The following is a 25,929-nucleotide window of genomic DNA, read 5'->3' as shown; positions in this document are numbered from 1 at the left end:
TGTCCCCAAGTCCCCCATTCAGCCAGGCTGATTAATCAGATTAAAGAGAGGAGAGCTGGGGCATCAGTGACTTTCCTGACACTTTTTGGGGAGCGATTCCTTTAGACAGACGCACATTCACCGCACTGAGCCCACTGCACCCTTCTGTCTGTGGCCAAGGGTGCGGTGGAGCCTGGTATCAGGTCCCGGTCACCGGCTGCCATCACCAGGGACGGCAAGTCCTGCTGCTCCTCCAGGGTTTTCCTGGCCTTGGCAATTGTTGGTTGAATGACCAAATGACAGGCTGTCATGACACCACAGTTAATGTCCACCATTGCAGGGTGCCTGGTATCATGCATAGCCCTTTCCAGACATGGAACCCAAGTGAAAGGAGGGATTTGGTCCACTGGCTGGCAGGTCCTGAGTCCGGGGCTCCAGGCTGGATGGCCCATCATGACCTCGGCGTGGCCCGGGCAGTCTTCTCTCCATCCCGGGCTTCCAGGTTTTGGGCCCAGGTTAGTGCCGAGAGACAGTGACTGCTCTGCTATAGTAAGTGCACTATCAGGGCTAATCTGCAGGCAAAATGCAGAAGGCGGCCTGCTATTTAGAGGTCTCCACGTCAGGACAATCACTGCCATACAGTTTATAACAGCAAAAACCCACAGGCAGCCTTCAATTGTACACTGTGAGGTAAGGAGGAGCATTGCAGAGGGCAATATGACTGGGGCAAGGTGAGTGCACCACGTGCAAAGCGAAGAGACCACGGACAGGATGCAGGTTTTTTAACTGGCTACAGGGCCCCAACTGCCCCGGCATAATTTATAATTTACAGTTTAATATTATGAAATATATAATACATAATAGTAGGAGGAGATAAAATCATTTAAAAAATTTCTTAATTTGAGAGAGAGAGAGAGAGAGAGAGAGACAGCATGAACAGTAGAGAGTCAGAGAGAGAGGGAGAGAGAGAGTCCTAAGCAGGCCCCACAACTGTCAGGACAGAGCCTGACATGGAGTTTGAACCCATGAACCATGAGATCATGACCTGAGACAGAATCAAGAGTCGGATGCTTAACTGACTGAGCCACCCAGGCGGCCCATAAAATCATTCGCTAAACAGGACAAAGAGCGCATGCAGACGTGACTCCAGTCTGCTTCCCTTGCCTGGACACAGCCCGGGCTTCAGTGTCGGAGTGCACAGGCATGCCCACTCTCCGGCTCCCCTCGCCAGCCCCCAGGAAATGCTGCACAGTGACTTTTCCTTGGCTCCCATGATGGCCCCAGAGCGATAGAAGGCAGGGATTAGAACCTTCTGGAGATGGAGAAGAGGTTGAGTTAACCCCCAGGACCTCATGAAGAAACAAAGGCAGAGCTGGAGTTAGAATGTGATTCTCAGGCTCTCTGGTTCTGTTGGGTATCTGGATCAACAGCTGGTCCCAGGGCCAAAACGTCTCCCAGGCTGTGCAGGCAACAGGAGCCCTACCAGAGGTTAGAGGAGGTGTTCACAGAGGCAAAGGAATAGGGGGTGTGGAGCGTCCGGCTGTGTGAGTCACAGTCGGGCGCGCCCAGGTCACAGTTCTTTGAGTAAGAGAAAGAAGAGGAACAAAAGGAAGGCCTGATGCCCCCGCCCNATTTCAGCAGCCTTACTCCTTCCCCAAGGATCAGCACCAGGGCCTGACACGTCTGGTGCCTCTGTGCTGTCTACAACCCTAACTGTGGCCAGAACACATGTCCCTTCTTAGGAAACCCCTTAATGGTAGTGCTCAAGACAGCACCCGCTGTGTACCCCCAACAACTGGCCTTTCTTTTCCTCCCAGCTGCTTCTAGAAGGAGAAACCTGGTTGATCTGCACCTGGCACCCTCCTCTCAGTCCAGCAAGGGAACAACAAGAAACAAACATGGAGTTTGCAGAGATTAAGTATGATGGGCTGATTGCAGAGACAGTGCTTGGTTTCCGTGTTTTTATAGGGTGAGGAGAAAGAACTCAATAGATTTTATTATTTGTTAAAAAAATTTAACGTTTATTTATTTATTTTTAATATTTTTATTTATTTCTAGGAGAGAGAGAGAGAGAGAGAGACAGTGTGAGCAGGGGAGGGTCAGAGAGAGAGGGAGACACAGACTCTGAAACAGGCTCCAGGCTCTGAGCTGGCAGTCAGCACAGAGCCCGACGCGGGGCTCGAACCCACGAACTGCAAGATCATGACCTAAGCGAAAGTCGGACGCTTAACCGACTAAGCCACCCAGGCGCCCCTAACGTTTATTTATTATTGACAGACAGAGCATGAGCATGGAAGGGGCAGAGAGATGGGGAGACACAGAATCTGAAACAGGCTCCAGGCTCCAAGCCGTCAGCACAGAGCCCGATGCGGGGCTCAAACTCAACAAACCGTCAGATCGTGACTTGAGCCGAAGCCAGACGCTTAACCAACTGAGCCATCCAGGCCCCAGGTTTTAGATCAGCCAATGATGAGGGACACCTGGGTGGCTCAGTCGGTTGGGCATCCGACTTTGGCTCAGGTCATGATCTTACGATCTGTGGGTTCAAGCCTCGCATCAAGCTCTGTGGTGACAGCTCAGAGCCTGGAACCTGCTTCAGATTCTGTGTCTCCCTCTCTTTCTGCCCCTCCCTGGCTCGCTTTCTGATTCTATCTTTCAAAATAGACATAAAGAAAAATTTTTAAAAGTAGATCAGCCAATGATGAGTGGGTTCAAGGTGAGGGCACTGGCAAACTGGTGAGTGAGGCTGTGTAGGGGTGCCACGGCCCAGGCCTAAAGCTGAGGCCACAGGAGCCAGAGCCTGTGGCCGCCCACACACAGGGAAGGACCAACTCAGACCCTTCGTTCTTCTTTAGGAGCTGCCAACAGTGGTTGGCCCTCCTGGGACAAAGCCACGTTCTCTTTGATCGCCAGGGGCCCTTTTTCTTTCTGCTTTAATCTAAGGCTGCAGGGAAATCTAAACAACCAGCTGAGGCAATTTCTTAAGTTGCTGAAAATCATTTAACAAGCTTCTGAAGCATCCCCTCTTGTTCTGAGGAGCCGCTCAGTCTGGGTTCCCCGGACAATGGGGCTTTGCCTCTCTGGTCCTGGCCACCAGAGTTCACCAAGATTCAGGGGCCCTAAGGCCTGGCTCTGCACAGTCTCCCTGACCCACGTCTCAGCCTCGTAAGCCCCTCCGGGCAAGCTGGGCTGAGAAAGCTTTCACTTCCTCTTCGGTTGTAGCTTTGCCTTCAAGGAAAGGGGAAAGAAAGGTTTCTATTTAAGGAAGAAAGGACTCTCAACCGCAAGCACAAGCTACCACAAGTAGCTTCTGTGGACTGGGGTTTGATGGGGAGGAGGAAGCAGGTAGGGGTGACACATGCTCCCAGGACCACAGTTCCTCACTAACTCTGGTAGACTTATCGTTCCACTCACAGGGCAAATACTAGGCTGGTGCTGGGCACCCTGGCTCAGTGCCCCTGCAGCCTCTCCTTTATTTCTTGCCACACCCTATGTGGCAAGTGCTCTTATGCCCATTTTTAGATGAGTAAATTGAGACTCAAAGGGAAACTGCCTTGCTCAAGGTCACACAGTTTGAAGTGGGGCTGGGTCTGCCTCCAGGCCCCTCTCTGGAACTCCCACCACAACCCGAAGAAGGAAAACAGGACTGTTGGAAGAAAGGGAAAGGCAAGGGATGGGGACAGAGCAGCATGGAAGGTCAGAAGCACAGGCACCTGAGCCTGACCAGGGCAAGGAGCCAGCAGCCGGGGAGGAAAGGAGAGGTGTGAGGGCTGGAGGCCGGACAGCAGATGCAGACAGCAGCTGGGCTCCCCCGCGCGCCCTTCCCATCAGCCGGGGCAGGAGCCGAGGAAAGGGATGCGGGCTGTGTTTATAATACCGTGCATTCTGGGTCGATGCCTTTTGTGGGCCACAGAGGCAAGGAAAAGCAGTGAACTTCGAGGGTGTAACACCTGTGCTTCTCTCTGCTAGCTAGGCCAGAAACAGGCCTTTGAGTTGGGTCCACGGAGTGGGAGAGTGGAGCCTGGGTGGGCACGGCAGCGGGTGGGGTGTCCAGAGAGTGAACCTGGCCAGGGGATGGAGCGCAGAAGAGAAAGGCCGGACCACGCGGTGTTTAGGAAGCCTTGCTGTGGGTCATTTCGTTTCCCACGGCNGGGTGGCTAGTGAAGGATGACAGAGAGCAAGATCTCCTGGTGAGGAAGTGGCCTGGGAGTCCCAAAGTCAGCTGCCCTCCCACTCCTTGGTGGCGTCACCCGGGATTAAGGACGCCCATAGACAGGGGGCCGTGGGCTTCAGAGAGCTTTTTCTTTGTAATGCAGTGTCATTTTTTGGCCAGATTTATTTCTCCCAGATATTTCTTATTCAAGCCAATGCTAATGGCTGTGCAAAGCAACGACCTTACATTCTTCAAGATGAAAGGAAGGCTGAGGCCCGGGAGGAGTTGCAGGGGAAAATGAGCCCTAGAAGGTCAGAGCTCTCAAACATCAAACCCTGTGGATTTCAGGGTTTCCTTTTTTTTTTTTTTTTAACAAAAAGAACTTTTCTGTCAAGCAAACTCTTAAGCTAACCCCAAATTTCAAAACGAATAAAAGTAGCGCTGGCCCCACTGGTACACGAGCAGGAATAGGTCAGCGCAGGCACCCGCTCAGGCCCACACATCAGGGAGGTGGGGCCGAAGTCCAGGGCAGGGCTCATGAAGCAGGCTCGCAGGGCCCAGTTCTGCCACCTTCTATTTTTTTTTAATGTTTATTTATCTTTGAGACAGAGACAGAGTGCGAATGGGGGAGGGGCAGAGAGAGAGAGAGGGAGGGAGAGAGAGAGAGAGACAGAAGCCGAAGCAGGCTCCAGGCTCTGAGCTGTCAGCACAGAGTCTGACGCGGGGCTTGAACTCACACACTGTGAGATCATGACCTGAGCCGAAATAGGACACTTAACCAACTGAGCCACCCAGGCGCCCCTTGTCACCTTCTTCCTAGCCAGGTGGCCCAGGGCAAATCAGGCCACTTCTCTGTGCCTCAGCTTCCTCACCTGTAACACGCAGACAACTGATGGGGCAGCTTAAAGGTCTAACCGCTAACACATACCAAGTGTGTGGTCACCCAGTACCCGGCACGTGCTCAGTGCTCCCTAATTGGCAGAGTGAAGGAGACTTGCTGAAGGTCACCCAGTGAGTTAGGAAAGGGCAGCCAGGCTGGCATATAACCGACAGCATGTGTCCATCACCAAATGCCATTTGGAAAACAAAACCCTGCTGGTGTGCTTCCGAAGGCAGACATGGACGCAAGTGGGTTTCCTCAGTGACCCTGAGGATGGAAGAGACGCCGCCCAGAGCCTGGCTCTCAGCCTTGTGTTTGCAGGTTTGCTGCAGGAGTGCTGAGGAGGCGAGGACAAGTCGCCAGCGTGCCTGGGCATCATGCCATCAGCCCTGCCGGGGAGCCAGAGTGCCACATGATTTCACTCACGGATACAAAAGGAAAAATGGCAAGGAGCTCTGTCCCTTCTATTGACCCCCCACAGCCTGACATCTGCACACCTGCCAGAACATTCTCTTGTCATTGGAGAGATGCCACTCAGGGATCTCATGAGCTACAGGAGGAAGAAAGAATTGAGCTGTAGTTCAGGAACATAAAAAACGCGCTGTTCATCTGGTTTGTTCATAACACTGTTGTGTTAATGCCCGAGGGGAGACAGAAAGCTGTTTCAGCAACATTCCCTAGTCTGGTTGGGATTACGTGTGGAGGAAAACATTCCCATTTCTGTCATGGCTACAGTCTCGCTCTTCCTGTTTTCATGGTTCCCCCTGCATGGCCATGCCAGGCTGATAGGGCTGGGCAAGAGTGTGCTCAGAGGCTGGGGAGGCCGGGGGGTTCACACACGTGTCCCCGGAGTCGTGTCATAGTTCTCCTGGGAAGAGGGTGGAAACGAAGAGGCCACCTGGGAGAGGCCCTCTGGCGCCCTGTATGCCATTCTGCCCTTGCGTCACCTTTTGTGATTTACCAAAGCAAGTGCAAAGTGAGCAGGTGAGCTGGGAACAAACCAGCGCAGCCCACAGTGAGTCACGCTTTCCTTCCAGACCGCTCTTCCCTCGCCAGGCACGGCCGTGTGGAAGCCACACACTATTACTTCCACATAATTGAAAAGGGTGTCAGGGTCTCCCAGACACGAACCAGAACCATGCTGCTCAGCTGTCATGTCCAATGTGACTAATGCAGTCGTGTCTTAATCAGTCCCTGCTCGCTGCCTGCTCTAACGGCATCAGAGTCCTGCTCCGAGGCCCCCCTTTGTGACAGGGTGGTGCAGAGGAGAGGCAGGGACCAGGAGGCATCAGTTTTTCAAGAGGAGCCGGCCCCAGGGGACCTCGGTGGCTCAGCCAGTTAAGCATCTTGGTTTCGTCACAGGTCACGATCTCACAGTTTTGTTAGTTCGAGCCCCATGTCAGGTTCCGTGCCGACAGTGCAGAGCCTGCTTGGGCTCTCTCCTCCCCCCCTTGTGCTGTCTCTGTCTTCCCTCAAAATAAATAAACTTAAAAAAGAAACAGAGGAGCTGGCCCTGACAGCAGGGGCCACGTGCTGGGATGAGGGGTGAGAGACCAGAGCGCCGGCTGCCGGGCACGGCCTCATGCCTGAGAGCACAGCGGAAACCTGGCGGGCCTGCTCCCGAGAGCTGCAGAGTCGGCAATGTTGCTGTGGCAACAGTGGCTCTTCCTGGAGCAGAGAACGGACATCGTGAACATGTGTACAACCGGTCCCGAGCCCTGATGCGGGTGAGGACGACGGGGTGTGCCAACCTTGGTTTGCAAAAAAGCTGATCCCAGTGCCCTGCCCCCAGAGATGGTGGTTCCACAGGCCTGGAGTGGGCCCTGGGAAGCTGCATTTCTAAAGTGCAACCAGGCGGCTCTGAGGCAGGTAGTTGAGGGGCCATGTTAGGAGTGTGGGGTCAAGTGGGCACGGGGTGGGCAACAGGGCTCCAGGGGAGGGAGTGGTGGCCAAGGGCAGCGGGGGAACTTGTAAGATCTAAAGGTCCATTTCTGTGCACTCGAGACAGAAGTAAGTCCATGGAGGGAGGGGGGACTGCTTCAGTGCGTGCCAACCCCTACCCCATGGGACAGTCAGCTCTAAGCTAGCCTGACCGTGCCCTACAAGAGCACAACCAAGGCCACGGTTTTGGAGGGCCTCTGGGCAATGGCACCCTGCATGTAGCTACTTTTCCAATTAGTGCAAAGCATTCTCCCTTTGAGTCTAAGTGACTTGGCACTAGTCTCCATATGCTGTGGGTCTTGATCCTCAGCCCCTGGGTGTGCATCAAAGGGGTGCATTTTAGGCAAACCACCACCTGTCGCAAGTTGCCCTGCTCTCTAGGTATAAACGGAAAGTGTGGGACATCAGAGCCAGATGATCACTATTACCACCCAGGATACAGTTTGTGTCAATGATACCCACAAGGAATTAATACGTCAAGAAAGAAGAAAAATGCGTTGCCACCTATGAACGAGGCTTGACGATGTTGCCTGCTGGCTGCAGGGTGTGGGACGTGGGGCTCACGCCAGGGCTCACCCCGTGGTCTGGAGGACAAGACCCCCAGGCCTGCCACTCTCGTCCTGAAGCTGGCACTCAGGGTTACTGACCAGTGCTGCCAGCAATGCGTCGGGGGAAGGGGCTTGCCACACAGAAAGTGCCTGTTTTGTTCTGAGGGAAAAAATACCTCACTTCCGCTTCAGCTGCCGCCTGTGCGGTCTCCACGAGCGCAGTGCTCCCTTCAGGAGCTCATGCTGGCTCCCCGCTTCCTTCAGGGCTTCCCTGCAGGTGGCCAGGCCGTGGTCTCGAGCCAGCCTACATCGAGGTGGGAAAGCACATGGTCCGGGGTACTCAGCAGCTAAGACGAGGTACAAGGCTCCCCCTAGCTAACTCTGGGAAGGGTAGCCTGCGTTTTCATTTCTTGGACTTCTCACTGAGGTACGTTTTCCCTCCCTAAAAACCCAGACCACAGTGCTGACATGGAGAAAGCCACAACTCCAGGGCCACCTCTGTTCCAACTCAGTGCATAACATCAGGTCTCCTTCCTGCTTTTACGCAGTAAGTTCCAGGTTCCCGTGAAGGGTAAAGTGGCTACATCTGTTTCCGGGCCAGGCTGTTAACTGTAATGTCCAGGAGATAGTTTGTTGGTGTGTGTAACACCTTAGGTCAATCACACCGGAAAGGAATACATTAATCAAAAGAAAAAATACTGATTAGAACAAACTGGTGACAAAAACAATGTATCGATTTTAAAAGAGCTTTTTGGTCTTCCCTTAGAACCGGAGCTCCTCCTTCCCGTGGGAGGCTTCGAACGGATGGCGTTCAGTCCGGCGGCTCTCTGACGTGTCACCTGCCTGGGTGGGTCCTACTCCACTGCAGACCCTTGGTAGGGCTCTTCTGCACCCACAAAACCCCGGCTGGTCTGGGTGCCACAGGTGTCCATGCCTCTGAAGTCACAAGGTTTTGTGAGCCAGTCTGGACACACCTAACTGAGTCCTAACAAAGTGGATCAGCTTGGTCTCTGTGAGGAGCGCTGTCCCAACAGTCATTCCCAAGCAAAGGGCCCCCACGGCAACGTGCGCCAGCCTGGCCAGCCAGCCCTGCTCACAGCAGAGCCACACCTGTGGAAAGAAACCATGGTCATCGCCCGGCCCGCCATCCGCATGACCTTCCTCTGGGGTCGGCCAGGGAAAGCGGAGGCCCTACTATTCCAGCTTCAGGTCAGGTAAAAGGGGTAACAACCGCATGCCGAGGGGCTTCTCTGTTCCCACTGGTAACACTGGTTGGCCACATGTATCATAAGATGTTATCCCCGAGGCTTAGGGGAAGGGGCGGCAAATACAGTAGAACCCTGGACTGTAATTTGTTCTGTGAGTGTTCGCAAGATGAGAAAACATTTCTAATGCATTTTAACTTGATAAACAAGCTATGACTTACAAAACGACTAGTATGTGACAACGAATGTCACATGATCACAACTGAGCTAATGGTTCTTGAAATTCGCTTTAATATAAGTGCTTTGGATTACAAGGATGTTTCTGGAATGAATTATGCTCGCAAACCAAGGTTGTACTGCACTTGCCCAGCTGGTTCAGGAAGAGCAGGAAGGGGGAGCCGAGAGCAAGGGACAGCGGGCAGCCTGCAAAATCATGTAGCGTGAAGGCTGCCGGGACTCTCACCTCAGAAACAGCAGTAATCCCACCACTGAGGGCGAATGCTCCGAGGAGGGCTGGTGACAGGTGCAGGCCTGCCAGGGGCCTGTGAGGGCCCTTCCGATAGTAGCGGTGGATGAAGCAAAGGCTCTGTGTGATCCGAATGCCCATGTTAAAGCAGTTGGCCAAGATGAAACCCACACTGCCACACCACTGGGTCAGGAGGTAGGATAACACCAGGAACGAAGAGGACAGGGCCAGCATTGTGAAACTGTACCTGCGGAGAGGGAGACAAGCAAAGCGGGGCAGTGGGTACATTGTCCCAAGACAAGATGGCTCCAAAACAAGTGGCTGTGAACATGAGGTCACAGAAAGTGCCTCCGAGTTGCCATGACCCAGATGGTTTTTGTAACCGTGAATGCTATATGGATAGCATGGAAATGTCACGGTCCCGCCCCCCTCACTCACTGAATAGAAGAGTAAGAAAATGAACAATTTAAGATATTTATGGTTTTTAAGGATAAGTGATTAGCTTAAGTGACACGTCGTGATCAAAACACATAAAAATCCTGTTCAGCCCAAGTCTTCAATGTGAGGCACAAAGAATATGACAGGGTAGTAATGATATATGAACGCAAGCTCTGTGGCAGGCACTGTGAGGGGTGCGGGGATATGCTCGTGAGTGAACACACGTGGCCCTTGCTCTGAGGCTTCGATGCATTCTACGGACAAGGAAACCAGACACAAAGAGGCTGAGCAATTTGCTTAAGGAGTGACCTGACTCTGGGCCCTACACTTAGGGAAACGAATACCACTTCCCTTGGGAAATGCAGAAGCCCTGTGACCTTAGCCAGGGGACCTTACCCACAGCAGGTGACCAGCCTCGAAAATGACAAACACACAGGGAGCAAGGCCTGAATCACTGCAGTGTCCTCATCCTTCCCTCTGCTCTTCATGTCGCCAGAGCTCTCTGGATTCCTGACTGGATGGACTATGCTGCCCTTCCACTTCTCTGGCTTTAAGCAGCATGAAGCTTAGTTACTTTAAGGTCTCAGCTAGGGCCACTGAGTCTTAGCAAAGATAAGAGCTGCTGTAGTCTTCCAAAAGGCTTGTACAGTCATCAACAAACCTCTCCAGCATCTGGTTTCTGCCTAGCGGGCAGCAAGCATTAGAGGTACATAGTTGTTGAGGGAACCAATCCACTAGGCCTACAGCTAGGTCTACTGGGTTAGGACACCTCACAGGCCACTCAGGTTCAGCACACAAGGGGCGGTAAGAAAGCCACTATATCTGCTGAATGCCCATGTACTGGTTCTCAGGCTTACCAAGCCCAAGGGGCTATGGAGATATACTTTATCAGAGGAGGTGATAAGAATACTACACACACACACACACACACACACACACACTCCTCCAACAGGGGAGGGAGGTGTACTTTTCAGTAACTACTGATCAATGATCAGAATGGCCAACTTCATAACAAGCCACTGAAAGTGGGGACCATCATAGACCAGTTACATGACATCTTTTCCAAAAAGAGGTAGATCTATATAATCTTTTTTTTTTCCTCCCAGAAGATATCTCAGACAAGTCTACATGAATCCTCAGAGTTGAGGCAAGAGATTCCAAAACTTTTAAAGTCATCCTCACCCAACTCCAAGTAAAATGTCAATAATGAATGAAACCAGTAGCTACTCCAAGCAGGGATGAATTCAACAGTGTGGCTTCTTTGGTGCAGCCACTGGGAAAAGCTAATGATAAGAGTCCACTGTTTTTCAACATCAGAAGACAGCTCTGCAGCTGTCGAAATTTGCAGAACCCACAAGTCTATAGCCTTAAAGGCATAATCCACTTCAGGAAAAAAAGGAAAATTTAAAGATGCAGTTAAAATACTGCTTTTTAAATCAATTCAAAATTAGTGACAATAATGACTATGACAATAATGACTATTCTATAAGGTTTGGTTAACATGAAGTAAATTCTTTGTGAATGCTGATTTTCTTCATGGGCCCAAGAAAATACTAGGCTTAAAATCATGCTTATAAAGAGAGAGATGGTCAAGAATGTGGACTGTGGCAGCAGCTGCAGTGTCCCCCCGAGGGCGCTGTTTGAGCACATCAAGGCACAGCCATCAACGTGGCCTCCACAGCCATGAAAAGGACGGTGCCAGGCTCTCTCGTGAGTCAACATGAGAAGATGGCACTCATCCTTTACTCAACAATTATGGAGTCCAGCTCTATGCTGGACATTCAAGGGCCAAGAAATCAGACAAAGGAGCCGTCAGTCTTGGGCCTTTGTGTCCCTATTCCCTGTGCCTGAAAGGCTCTGCCCCATCTTTGTGCGGCAGACTCTGCTTGGCCCCCCAGCCTCAGGCTAAATGCCGCCTCCTCAGGGGGGCCTCCTGTCCAAAAGAGCCCCACTCTCTCTGCACAACCCTGTTGTAGTTATCTGAGCTGCATAGGATTTCCTTATTTATTTGCGTGTCTGCTGTCTGCCTCCCCCACTGTCAGCTTCAGGAGAGCAGAGATCTCATCTGTCTCTTCATTGCTGTATTCCCAGAGCTTAACACAGTGCCTATTAAGAGAGTAAATGCTCAAGCAGCATTTGCCAAATGAAAAAAAATGGAGAGCTCCTTAACAAAACAGAACAAAAATTCTTCAACAGGGCAGATGAAAAAGCTATTAATCAGAGTCCATATACATTATGAGGTTATTAACAAAAAAGCAACTTGGAATTCAAAGGATGTTCTAATATTCCAGGTCCAACATCAAATGCCCTATTTTAATTTAGAAAAACAGGGATTAAAGTTTTAAGTAAAAGTCCAGGACTTTATCAATACAGGATTTTTTTTTTCCAATTCAGAATCTAAAACGCTCAATGTAAATCAAACATAACATTGAACTGAGCTGCCCCATCCCACTATAAGATCCTTACTGGAGTTCTGCGTCTTGTTAAGTTCACAGAGATAACAAAGCCACAGTCTGTGATGAGGCCGGGGGCCATGCGCTCACACAAGGGCTGGGGGCTGGGCCATGGCCCGGGCAGAACCTGCGGGGTTTAATCCCCGCAGGAAGAACACACTTCACTCTTAGGGGAAGTGTGCTGCCACAGATGAGAACTGCATTCGAAGGCGCTCTGGTTCTGTCTTGTCTCTATGCTGACTACTAATACCGTGAAAATAATTTTCCAGATGTTTATATATCATCAAAATTCCATCACAACGAACTTAGAAAGCTGTTTCTTTTGGTTCATTGCAATGTAAGAGGAAAGAAAGCAGCCAGCCACTGTCTATATTCCCTCAGGATTTGATTGTAAGATACATTTTAACATCTTAAGCAGGTTTAGTGCTGACTCTCCCCCTCAACACTAATGCTGAAATTATTCTAACAAAATTCCTTCCAAAGAGATAGATTCCTAGTCCAGAGCTCTTTCCACTGCAGTCCAGTGCCTCATTTAATAGATTTTACATTATATCTAAAAATTATTTCATGTTTGAAGCACCTTTTAAATAAAAACACAATATTTCAAAATGAAACTTAAATAGACTTTTTCATCCATGGGGAAACAGAGGGTGAGGAGGATGGACTCTGAGTAGTTTTATCACTACACATTAAACTATCTGAAGTAAAAACCCTATCGGGACCAGTATTTGAAAACTGCAGGTTGTACTTAAAAGTAGGCTGGGAAATCAGTTTAGTGGGTCATGACACGGCAGTTTGAAAAATGAAATCTAACAGAATTAAGAACTATCAGTGGGTCCTGCACATAACTGGGGTATTTACTGTTTTGTGAAAGCTTCACTCAGTCATGTCTACCTAATATGTAGAGGGTCACAGTGCTCACTGTAGTGTTTACTAAGAAGATGGCCTGGGCCAGTGGTTCCTAAGGCCGTAGCCGTCCATCAGAAATCTCCCAGAGCTCTGTGATGAAAGACTCCCGGGCCCCAGCCTCTTATGTGCTAATTCAGTTGATCTAGGCGGGGCTGGAATTCCTAGGGGACTCTGGGAGGGCTGGGCTAAGATGCCGCCCTGGGCTCCAGTTCTCAACTGCAGGATGGCAAGGTCGCCAAGCTTCCCTGTGAGACAGCCCCAGGCTGGAAGCACAGAGAGGACTCTGCATCCTGCAGCGTAGAGAGGCTGCTGTGAACTAGAGGCCGGATCCCCGAGTCTCAGCTGTGTTTTCTTGTCCCACCTCCACCACTGGGCCTCAGGGCTTCTGATGGTGCTCAAGGCCTTGGAGAGGCAGTACAAGACCTCCCACAAGGGACCCAGGCCTCAGGGGACAAGGGAATCACCAGGACCACTTGCCTCATTACCTGCACCCACCCCTCTGCCGTCTTTCCCTTTTCCTCTATCAGTTTTACCCTCCTCAACCTGGTCCTGTAGTGAGGCCTTTGGATTCTGCCATGCTGCTTCTGGCATCTGGGACACAGGAGATGAATGATGCTGCGTGAGGGTCAGGAGCTCTAAACTAGGAGTTCGTGTCAGACTCACTGAGGAATTTTTAAAAAACATATGCCGGGAGGCCGCTGGTTTTGCAAGTGTGCCAGGAGTGAGTGGAGGAAGAAGAGCGGACAGGAATCTGCACATCTAAACAAGCTCCACAGGGCATCCTGACTGAGGACCAGTGTTAAGAACGAGTCTGAAGCTCCAGAGCAGAGGTCCTGATCTGGGGTCAATGGATGGGAAAAAGCTGGCAAATGGGTATGTGCACTTGGGCCTTTCTCTGAGGAAAGAGGTCACACACCCCTGAGTTTCTCCAAGGCCTACAAATCAGTCTCAGGTGGAGGACTCTGCACCCTGAAGAAGCTTCCAAGGTAACACACGGGGCTGCTGGGCAAGGCGGTGGGGGAGCAGAGCTGGTCCTGCGCCTGTCTCCGCAAACCTGGACCAACACTGCCCTGTGGGCCCAGATTTCTTCCTCCTCCAAAGGGAGGCGAAGGGCGGTTGCTGCCCCCAGCCGTGCGTGGGGGGGACTAGCCGGATGGTGCGTGCGCAGCCACGGGAGAGCCCGGGCACGGCGGCACGCTAGTGCTAGGCGCTACCTCTGCAGGAAGTGCTGTGCGGGCTCTGCTCTGCAGGAAGTGCAAGTCACTGCAACTTGCCCGAAGGCCGTGATTAGAGGTGGGTCTTTCAGGTTACCTACCTGTCGACCTCCTCTTTGCTCATGGCAGCAAACGTGAAGCACTCGGTCACTCCGTTGACGGCAAGCAGGAGGACGTAGACACAGTAGGAACGCAGCAAAACAGGACCTATGGGGAAACAGCCCAGCGAGACTCCAGAGCCCATACGGAAGGCCCACATGTCCCAGAACTGGCTCAGGAGCCCTGCCGGTACCGTCGACGGCGGACACGTGCTCGAGCCTATGGCCTTGACTATCTGGAAGGCCTCCCAGTATTCCATGGCACTGCTTAAAATAAACAGCTCAAAATGAAAGGGCAATTAAGATTAAGCCTACAAATCTCTCTTAACAACTACATTCTCATCTGGCCAGGAAGCAGTTCAGTTTGTAAATCTGCACAGAGGTCTGCTGGTTTGAGCACTCAAGGCCGCTAGTGGCCCTGCATGCACGAGAACCTTGGCTGAACAGGTCCTGAACAAAAGACATTGGGGAGAAGCCCAGGGCTCGGGAGCGGCAGAAAACGAGAGACAGAACACCTCCACAAATCTGCAGGGCAAATTGGAGTTACTATCATGTTATTTTCTTCTAAAACATAGTGATGTTCTATAGCTAACTAACACGCTTTGGAAAAATCTGCTGACAAAAGACTGGGAGCCTTAAAAATGGAATTGATCCCCTCTTTTAGGAGGGCCATTGCCAAGAGGCAGCCAAGCAACTTTTTTTTTTAATTTTTTTTTTTTTTTTTTTAGAGAGAGGAAGCACACATGTGCGCACACACATGTGCATGAGCAGGGGAGGGGTAGAGAGAGAGGGAGACACAGAATCTGAAGCAGGCTCCAGGCTCTGAGCTGTCAGCACAGAGCAACATGAGGCTTGAATCCACCAGCCGTGAGATCATGACCTGAGCTGAAATCAGATGCTCGACTGACTGAGCCACCCAGGCACCCCACAGCCAAGCAACTTCTAATAGAACAACCTATGACCCAGCAATTCCACTCATAAATATCTATCCAACAGAAATAAATGTACGTGTTCACAAAACCCCTTGTACAAAAACATCCATAGCAGTTTTACTCGTAATAGCCCAAACTGACCATCAACAAGACAAAGAATAAACTGTGGGCCATCCATATAAAGGAATCTTCTCAGAGAAGCAATCAAAGAGAAAAAAACTACTGATTCATGTAAAAACATGGATGAATCCCCAAAACTGTATATTGAGGGAAAGAAGTGTCCATGCTTTATGATTTCATTCACTTTTTTAAAATTCCTATTTATTTTTAAATGTTTATTTTTGAGAGAGAGAGACAATGAGTAGGGGGGCAGAGAGAGAGGGGGACGGAGGATTCAAAGTGGGCTTCGTGCTGACAGCAGAGAGCCCAATGTGGGGCTCAAACTCATGAACTGTGAGATCACGACCTGAGCTAAAGTTGGGTGTTTAACCAACTGAGCCACCCAGGCGTCCCTAGGTGATTTCATTTGTATGAAGTCCCTTTTAAAAGCAATACTATGGCGCCTGGGTGGCACAGCTGATTGCATGATCTCACAGTTTGTGGGTTCAAGTCCCGTATTGGGCTCTGCACTGACAGCAAGAGCCTGCTTCAGATCCTCTGTCTCCCTCTCTCTCTGCCCCTCCCCTGCTCTCTCTCTCTCTCTTTCAAAAATAAACATTTTAAAAAAAGCACTAATCTACAGTGATAGAAATCAGAACAGTGGTTGCCTCTGAGGGAGGCAGATGACTGGAAAGGATACTGAGAGAACTTTCTGGGGTAATGGAAACGTTGTATATCTCAACCAAGATGTTGGTTATATAGGTGTATGTATTTGTCAAAACTCATCAAATTGTACTTTAAGAGTACAGAATTTTACTTTATGTAAATTAGGCCTCAATAACTTAGCCACTCAAAGAAAAACAGTGCTCATATTTTCTGGCACAGGAAAGGCATTCAGATCCACAGCACTAGTCCAAAGAGTCAGGAGCAGAGCAAGGAGATGAGGGTGGCATGGAGATGAGAGAAGGAAAGCCAGCAGGGGCCAAGGTTGGGGACGTACTACCAGAAGCCACCATTGGTGTTAGAGAGCGCTGGAAGTTTGGTCAATGTGAGAGACAGCTACCACGAGGAGAAAAATGCTAAGAGACCTTGTTGGGACAGTGGCACTGATGGAACCCTGGGCCAGGCAGGAGATGACAACAGTCCTGATTCACCAAACAGCACACTGTTTTCAGAGATTGAGAATCCAGACGATTCTTAAGACTCTCCTATTTCTGAAGATACCAAAGGAACATCTTTTTTAATCTAAAATTATAATTTTTTAACAGTGTTGTATTTGTTTCAGGTGTACAATACAGTGATTCAACAATTCTACATATTACTCAGTGTTCATCATGTTGAATCTAAAATTATTAATGACTTTGACATAAGCCATTAGAAACAGAATTTATTACATCAGAAATCAACTAACACTGACCCTTTTAACTGATAAATCTATTATCAATGCTGGAAACTGTCACCAGCCTCTCACTTGAGCCAAAGGGCTACACAATCACAGCAGACTGTTCCTGTATCTTCTATGACTAATTACTCCACCAGGTGAACACTGTATTGATGGGACAGCCTTCTTCTCATGAAAATGTCCTGCGATTTCATTACAATAAAAGCTGTTCCTTGGTGATTACTTTTTTTTTTTTTAATGAGAAATGGATAGAGACAGTGTGAGCAGGGGAGGGGCAGAGAGAGAGAGGGAGATACAGAATCTGAAACAGCTCCAGGCTCTGAGCTAGCTGTCAGCACAGAGCCTGATGCGGGGCTCGAACCCATGAACCATGAGATCATGACCTGAGCCGAAGTTGGATGCTTAACTGACTGAGCTACCCAGGCACCCCATGTGATTACCTTTTTTAAGGAGGCCCTGCTACTGTGAAATAGTCGAGCCCCTCATCTCTGCACACTGACTTATATTAACGGCTTCCTAATGAGGCCTCCCTGCCTGTGCGACTGAAACCCACATCTCACAGCACAAGCCCAGGGAGCTGCAAACCACCTCACTGGGTTCACAGCAGGTGTTTCTCCAAACTTAATGACCTTTGCTCTCGTGTAGAAACGTGGCCCCTCCTCCCCTAATACCCAAAGTTTGTGCCCATTGTAGTGGAGACCAAAACATGCCGGTGAACTTGTAAAACAGCATCTGACAAAGCACTTCACACTGAGATGGGGCAGCAGAGAGAAGACCTCACAGTTCTTGTCGAGTGACCTGAGGAACTGAAACCTCTTTGCTGAACCCAGGATGAAACACTGCAAGTGGGCTGCCAGCCTGTGGCCCAGCACATTTTGAAATTGCTAAGTCCCCCAGGGCCTAGCAAGTACTGTGGCCTGGACACTAGGTGTTTCAAAGTTAGACACGTTCGATAATTTTGTCCTTCAAAAACCAAGAGTCACTGGATTAAATATACCATTTTACTTGCCGAGATCAATTTTATTCTCTGCAAATAGCTCTGAGTTATCCTTCCAAGGCTCTCATGCATCAGGCCATGAGATTTATGTGGCATTTACTACCTTCAGATGTGGTTAGTATCAAGTGGAGACTCATTAGAGCCTGCTTCTGCCTTCGTCCCTCATCCGAGAGGGTGCACAGGGAAGCGCCCAGCAAAACACATCTTAAGCCTGGGAGGAAAGCCAAGGATTCATAATGGCTTCTCTAAGTGAAGTTGGGGGACTGACTGATCTGGTGCCAAAGCCCCCTAACGGTACCCAGCTGTTTCTGACCTTGTGTGAGGGGAACGGCCTCAGAGCTCCAGCCGCTGACAACATCTCCTATACAGACAGGTATCAACCTGTATGCGTGCAAGTTTCTGAATTTCTTAAGACTCTTCTACTTCTGCTCAGAAATTAGAATGAATCTGGCAAAACTCTTGCACATACCTGATCCAGAGCTAAGCATGACCCCTCCATAGAGATCCAAAGCCAGCTGAGAATAGGCAAAGCCGAAGATGGTGATGGTCAGGCCGGCCAGCAGGGCCAGCTTGAGCAGTGACTCCAACACCGTGGCGGCCACAGCCATGTCCTCCTGGGGCACGGGGAGAGGGAAGGGAGAGGGAAATCATGAGCTAAAGAACAACTTCACATCTGGCCTCCTCTCTTCGCTGTCTTACAGATCACTCGTTTACCTGCTGAGAGGCGTCGCTATTTTTCTGCAGCCGGTGCTGTTTCCATGTCAATTAGCATGAAGGAAATGAAGGAAAAAAAGACAATCTGTGCCTCCTTAGGTAGTTCAGGGGAGGCTGGGTTTTTTAACTCAATCAGGGTAAGTTATGTCAAAGGTTGCTTAGGGAACATTCACTTTCCTCTCTGATATTTATTTTTAAATGGACAGCAAGTTTTTACATTGCTAGCAGGCTAGCTTTGTCCGTATGCTTCTCCCGACAAATGTCTCCAAATCCTAACGTTCCTGTCAAAGTATGCTTAGGAAAATATTCTTAAATTTACTGAGAACCAGAATAGTTTATTTGAGATATCGTGCATAGACTGTATCTTGCAAATGTCTTCTAAGACACGTAAGAGTGTGACTTAGCTTCCTTTCAATTCTAAGATAAGTCAGACATTTTCGATGGTTTTAGAAAAAGGGAAGTTGCGACAACCAAATAAGCCTGGATTAAAATCTCTTCTGTTATTTATCACTAGGAACATGTATATGCTCATGGTAAGAGTGTGGCTCTGGGCACTTCACGGTCCTTAAGAAGCTTCAACAACTGGTGTGGTGAGTGACACCAAATGAGCACATCCTCTCCTCCCCACGCCCTATGGGAGCCTTGCCCCAGACTCTGCATCCTTCAGCTCACCTGTAGTTCTTGAGGATGTGAGGATGGAGGAGGCAACCTTAATTCTTCCAGCTAAGCCTAGACCGGGGGAGGGGTGTGCACTGCACTGGGGATACTGCAAGAGTTCTGAGAGGGTGGATCAAGAGTGAGCTTACACAGCACTAAGAATGAGAAGGGAGGGGCCAGGCAGGGCAAAGAGAGGAGGCTTCAAAAGAAGTGAGCTCAGAGTCCTGCCATCATTCAGAAGGTGATGGAAAAATGAAATCTAGAAGGAAATTTCAGATCAAACAGAAGGGAAACTGGCTGCTCCACATTTCAGTCTGTTTATCCTGCTATTGGAGAATTCACGGGAGAGACAATGACCTAAGAACCAAGACTACCTGCTTCTGAAGGGTGGCATCCTTTCCTCTCTCCAGCACCTTGGCGAAAAATATGTAAAAACTCTCCTCTATCGGCTGGAAAATTAACCTGGCCACAAGGGAGCCGAGATTATTCACTATATCGTACACACCTACAAGACAAAAAAGAAGAAACAACAATCTTACTGGTTTTCCGATTTGAATTTTCAAGGCACCATTAACATTTTTTTTCTAACTTAATTGAACTTTTTGAGGTAATAATAGATCCACACGTAGTTTTAAGAAATAACAGCTCCATTACCCAGTTTCCCGAAGAGTAACATTTTGTGAGAGCAGGGCACGGCACCACAGCAGGGACACGGACACTGACACAGTCAAGACAGGATATTTCCAGCTCCGGCACTTTTTTATAACAATCATTAATGCCAAGTTGATTTTTAAAAACTTTTCTTCCCTTGGGGCGCCTGGGTGGCTTGGTCGGTTGAGCGTCCGACTTTCGCTTGGGTCATGATCTNTAAATAAAAATATTTAAAAAAAATAAAAAATAAAAAAAAATAAAAATTTTTCTTCCCACTACTTCAGGATTATAGTCAAAAATAAATATGAAGAAAATGTTGAGACCTATCAGCCACACGATCACAGGGCAGATCTGTGATTGTGACGGCAAGCTCCCTTTGCTCTCCGCACCCCCGAACCCCGAACAGCACCAGAGCTCTGCGGGAACCAGGGCGTCTCAACAGAGGACCTGCCACCCGAGTCACACGAGAGGCAGCAGTCAGTACACTGCATGTATTTACAGAGACCAACAACTTTCAATCTTTAGGAATCATTTTTTTTTTTTTTTTTTTACAATCTTCGTCTTTTATAATCATTGGGTTTGTTTTTCATTAAATGTATAAAACTTCAGAAAAAAACTTACAAATTATCTATTAACAGTGTTCATGACAGAATTTCATCTTACCCTGATCGCCAAAATTTAACACGTTCAAAAAGGTCATTACATATCGCTCGCCTACAAACAGAAAAACAAAATAATTAGCATTGCAAGAGCCCGTTACTTTCTTGTTTCCTTTTCTCTTATCGACTATTAACTTTCCAGCTGGCAAATACCCTCAAAGGAGAGAAATTATACAGTCAGTTAAAGACCTGGTCCTAATGTTGATTTCAAATAAGATCCACCCATAATCTCAAGATAGTAACAACTGGGCAAATGATGGGGGATTTATTGACAGCAAATCTCCAAACCAGTCAAATTAAAAACAAAAACAAAATCAATAAAACCAGTCTAATAACTTTAAAAAAGGTGGAAGGGTAGGATTACTAAAATGTTAACAATAAAAATGTTCCAAATTTGAAGTATACGCTCTGTGAAATGAAAGGTCCATGATTATGTGCACAGCACCAAGTGCCCTCCTTGCGTGGCCCACTGTGGATGGACGGAGCTCTGAGCAGTGCCCACAGCCGTAAAGGGCAAGTTCTCACCTCCTAGCAACTTGCTCAAAAAGGAAAGCGATACTCAGAGACCAGAAGCGGTGAAGACCTTCTCTCAAGTCTCCCTTCGGTCCTCCCTGCACCCTCTCAGACTCGGTGCACAGGACCACGGGCCATCGCTAGCTCCTATCCATGTCTCTGCGCTGCTCTGATCCATTCTCACTGTGAACAGTCCCAGCTTCTGCAAATACAGATCTTAAGGCGACTCCCTGCTTTCACATCTTTAAATGGCTCTTTATGTTTACAGAAAGTCCAGGCTCTGAGGCCTTCTGTAAATTGACCCCAGGCTATCTTTTTGCCTTTCCTTCACCAACCTCATCCCCACCTACCATCACATGGTCATCCTTTGCTTCACCCCACCAGGTTTGAGCCCCTCCAGCTGCTCTGCTTCAGGCTGGGCCCCTCCTGCTCTCAGCCTCGGCTCTAAGCATGCTGCCCACCTAGACTGGCTTTTCCACAGGAACCTCTATGTGTTCTGGCACAACTGGTTTCTCCTTCCCAACTCTATAAGCTCCTTGGGGGCAGGAACCACATCTCTGCCAGCTTGCTGTCCCTGGTTTCCTAGCAGAGCTCCAGGAAGTGCAAGGGCACTCGAAAGAGCTAATGTTTCCAAGTATAGCTCTCACAGCCCCGGTTTGAAGCTAACCACACAAATGTTTGTGTCTCTGGTGAGAGAATGAGCTCCTTGAGGCTGTGGCCTGTAACTCATTCATCTGTGTATTCTCAGCACCTGGCACACAGTGTTCAGGAAATGTGGGGGCAGAAGGTAACAGCATATATATTTTTGCTATTACAATGAATGATTTCAACTTTGTTTAGAGTTGTAGTTTTTAGATAAAAAGAGCCTTGTGGGGGTGGTCCTTGTCCAGCCACTTCTTTGTTTCACAGCCATGAAGATGGGAGCCCTGAGAGGTTCCTAACAGCCCTGTGCCACTCAGGCCAGGGCGACCCAACTGTGGAGTGAGCAAGCATTCGGCACCACATGCAGGCCTGGCTAACTAACACCTGCTGCCACCAACACATGCCTGGCCACTGCAATCCAGACAACCAGGCCACTGCTCGGACAGGATCCATTCCTTAACTCATTTCAACTGCTCTCAAAACTCTGGGAGGAAAAGAAAGTATGTAAAAGCAAACTCCCTTTCCAAACTCCCTCCACTGATTTTCCTGCTCTAACTATGTGAACTATCACAATATACAATTTCACTACAGATACCTTTCTTTATCAAGAAGGATTTGTTGAACACTGATCACAATTAGCCCCAGCAGGGCTCTGGGGAGATGGTGGGTGAACGGCACATCCTGCTCCCAAGAAACACAGAGGTAAGGCACCTGCACTCAGCTCTCCAAAGGCTTCTGACCTTACGTCTCCCAGAAGTCTTGTGAGTGAGTTTCACTTTGGTAATGGCAGCGTTACAGAGTCAGGCCAGAAATAAGTACTGTCAAGGCTCAAGAGCCCTCTGAACCCTCCTGTTTCTATGCCTTAACTCACAGATGGTGAAAGTGGGCTCAGGGGAGCTACTTCCCTTTGGAAGCATAATTAAAAAAAAATAAAGATGGGGGAAAAGAAAAATAATGAGATAACAATAATGATAGTTATATTAGAATGCTAGAATTATAGGGAACTTCTATTTTCTAAAACTTTTATAATAAATTATATTATTTTTATAATTAAAAGATAACTTTTGAAAAGACTTAAAAAAAATAGGTGCAGTCACAAACATGTGGATGTACAGACATATGACATTTATGTGTAGAGAAACCGCTGCCTTTACCGGCTTCCAGCTGCCTCCAACCTCATTCTCTGAACTATAGCTGGGCATAAATAAACCAAAACACACACGCAGAAAATCTGGATGTATGTGTAGCTCTGCGCCAGCCCTCTGCCTGCACTGCTTGGTCACTGTTAAACTGGAAGGCTTTAAGAAGCTGGAAGTCTGGCCAAATTATAAGAGTGACTCTGATTGTTTAAGAAAATAAAATGATGAAAACCCAGTATTAAAAAAAAAATTCAAAAGAAGTGTCTAAAAAGTCAGAACAGGATAATGAGATTATGGACAATTTTCTTTATTTTCCAAGTTTTCTGTAATTCATAAAGAACTTGCATAATACATTTCTTTAGGTGATAAAACATAGGATTCAAATTACGTTGGATTCAAATTAAGTTGTTCCTCATTATTGTAGGACACCACAGAAATTATACAATGGCACTGACCATCAGTGAGTAAATGTTACTGTCCCTCTCCTGATTTAAAAAGCTCCTATTTCTGAGGTTCATCTGAACAGGGGCCTTTAGAAAACAAGTGGTCTGGGTCTAGGTAATCGGCAGTTCTATGAAATTCCCTCACTTATATATATTATGGTGTCCAGACTGCTCAGAGTGACCTTTCACTTACCTTCTGTCAAAATCTGCTTCAAGAAAGACTGTTTGAAAAAACTCCAAGTCAGTTTAGCCTCTTTCCAATTTACAAAAGCCTAGAAAAGAAAACAAAACATAGCAAAAGCTCCCAGGCATTGCAAGTCTAAGAGTATAATAATGCTACAATGAGAGGGAAACTCATTTTGGTCCCTAAATCCCTATTTGAAGAGTCCCCACTAATTTTTCATTTAATGCTAAGCACACAGAAGGCATCCAACAAATCCTGGCAAAGAGTTTCCATTGCTAAACATGAAGACAAAGTCCTAGGTGGAAAGAGCCTCTCTTGTAGAGGCTCTTCACTGAGACCACTAAGGAACTGTGCTGTCCTGTTGTTGCACAGACGGCAAGCTGCCCATATCTAACATGCAGCTCACAGGCCTTTATCTCCTGGAGATATGTCTGAAGCATGCCAAGCTGCAGAACAAATTCTGCTCCATACACACCACATCTTAATGCTATAAGGGTTCCTTTATACAAAGTATATAAGCTTTGCTTGTGTGTTTCAAAAGGGAGCCAGGCTTCCCAGGTCAGTCAAACCACTCAAAACTGTTATGACAGAGGGAAGGAAAAAACAAAACCCAAACTTCTGATATGGCTCTTCCAAAACCCCCCAGAGAGGCACCAAGCTGCCTATTTCCTAAGGACAAGGAGGGTAAAGAGGAAGTAAATGCTTAGGAAGGGCAGAGTTCAACCTGTAAGAGCCAGGCAGTCTCAAGGCCAGATTGCTGACCACCAAATGGAGGAATGAGGCAGCTGACTGGATGTGACTTGTCCTTTCTATCTCCCTCAGGTCCCTCTGGAGGCCCCCTTCTCTCTCAGGCATCCTGAGATCCCAGAATGTTCAGTTTAAGTGTTAGGTTCTTAACCTGGCAGGTTCAGACACCTGCCTTTTGAAAAATTCTTGTGGGGGTGCCTGGGTGGCTCAGTCGGTTAAGCCTCCGACTTCGGCTCAGGTCATGATCTCATGGTTCGTGGGCTCGAGCCTGGCATCGGGCTCTGTGCTGACAGCCAGCTCAGAGCCTGGAGCCTGCTTCTGATTCTGTGTATCCTTCTCTCTCTGACCCTCCCCTGCTCACACTGTCTCTCTCTCTCTCAGAAATAAAAACATTTAAAAAAAAAAAGAAAAGAAAAAGAAATTCTTATGAACTCAAAGTGATGCCTTTGAAAAGGAGGATTTCAGGGGACTCTTTGGGAGGAAAGGGGCACATCACAAAGGCCACGTCCACTCCACCTCTCCAAAAGATCAGTTACAGCTATGGAAGTTGGCCCAAGGGGAGATGTGGAAACTGTCCCAGTCACATGAGCCCCTGACCTTAGCCCAAAGACCATCTATGTAGAGCACTGATGTCCAGTGGAAATACAATGCAGGCTAAACATATAGTTTTAAATTTTATAGCAGCCACAATGAACAGGAAAAGAAAAATAAAATTATTTTAATATATTTTATTTAACCCAAAATATTACCATTTCAACATGTAAAAAAATATTAGAGGTACTTCATATTATCTTTTTTTTTTTAATTTTTAAAATGTTTTATTTATTTCTGAGAGAGAGAGGCAGCATGAGCAGGGGAGGGTCAGAGAGAGAGGGAGACACAGAATCAGAAGCAGGCTCCAGGCTCTGAGCTGGCTGTCAGCACAGAGCCCGATGCCAGGCTCGAACCCACGAACCGTGAAATCATGATCTGAGCCGAAGTTGGATGCTCAACTGACTGAGCCACCCAGGTGCCCCCAAATTATCTTTTTAATACTAAGTCTTTGAAATCTGGTGCTTATGGTGCGCTTACAGCCCATCTCGATTTCCAGGGCTCTGCAGCCACATGCAGCAGGTGGCCACTGTCCAGGACAGAGGAAGTCTAGAGCATCCCTTAAAAACGAGGGTCAATTTCAGGCTTCAAATCTCTTCACCCCTTCGTTTCAGAGCCTTTCTCTAGATGGTGTGAGGACAGGCCTCAATCTCCCAAGCCACGCTGCCCTCAGAGCATCCCTGGACCTGGAGCAGATGGCAGGGGGAGCTCCAGTCCAGGAGTACAATCCAGGGAATTGGGCACCTCCTTTTCCGAGAACAAAGACCGCCAAAGCACATACCACCACTAGGGGGCACTGCGAGCCATACGTCCACAGCACTGATCCATCCCTCCTTTAGCTCCAGGGGAGCCATAGGCAGCACGCCTGCACCCCAATTCCAGGTGGTCTTGTTTGGCTGGGAGTGGGAAGGTGGGGGGTGCACAGCAGGGCCTATGCTCTTTTCAAAGGAAACGAACAGTCACAGCTGTCCATGGGCTTTTGTGAAGCCTATGTGTCAGGAGGTTGTAAACGGGTTTGGGAAGATGACTTAGCTCTCTAAAAGATTGTTTACCAGAGTGAAATCTTGACAGTGCATTTGACCTGAAAGCTCACACGTAAGCATTCCATTCTCCTAATGCCTTCAATTTAAGTGGAATTTAAAGTTTAGAAGTTTAGAAGGAATGGTCCCACTGCTTACTATCTCCTAAATGCTCATTCAGGACACAGAGGCAGGAAATCTGATCAGACTGGGTTTCTTCTCGGTGGTCTCTGCTGAGAAGTGGGAGAAAAGAAGA

The 25,929-nt window shown here is 48.4% G+C and overlaps 1 protein-coding gene across 1 annotated transcript in view; it reads right to left on the bottom strand.

Annotated features, from left to right (window-relative positions):
• Positions 1–4,482: 4,482 nt before the first annotated feature.
• The window catches only part of RFT1 (RFT1 glycolipid translocator homolog), a 38,908-nt gene continuing 17,461 nt past the window's right edge, over positions 4,483–25,929 (bottom strand). Inside the window, exons 7-13 of the mRNA XM_077749547.1 lie at positions 23,326–23,404; positions 20,400–20,450; positions 19,460–19,590; positions 18,184–18,328; positions 14,288–14,393; positions 9,170–9,419; positions 4,483–8,611 (exon numbers count right to left, since the gene is read on the bottom strand). Of these exons, the coding sequence (XP_077605673.1) occupies positions 8,444–8,611; positions 9,170–9,419; positions 14,288–14,393; positions 18,184–18,328; positions 19,460–19,590; positions 20,400–20,450; positions 23,326–23,404 (930 nt within the window). The 3' untranslated portion in view covers positions 4,483–8,443. The remainder of the gene's footprint in view (positions 8,612–9,169; positions 9,420–14,287; positions 14,394–18,183; positions 18,329–19,459; positions 19,591–20,399; positions 20,451–23,325; positions 23,405–25,929) is intronic.

This window comes from Crocuta crocuta, unplaced genomic scaffold (genome assembly GCF_008692635.1).
Source record: "Crocuta crocuta isolate KB4526 unplaced genomic scaffold, BGI_CrCroc_1.0 scaffold463, whole genome shotgun sequence".
In the NCBI taxonomy this organism is placed as follows: Eukaryota; Metazoa; Chordata; class Mammalia; order Carnivora; family Hyaenidae; genus Crocuta; species Crocuta crocuta.
Note: the sequence above shows the minus strand (reverse complement) of the source record. Positions and strands in the feature narration are given on the sequence as shown.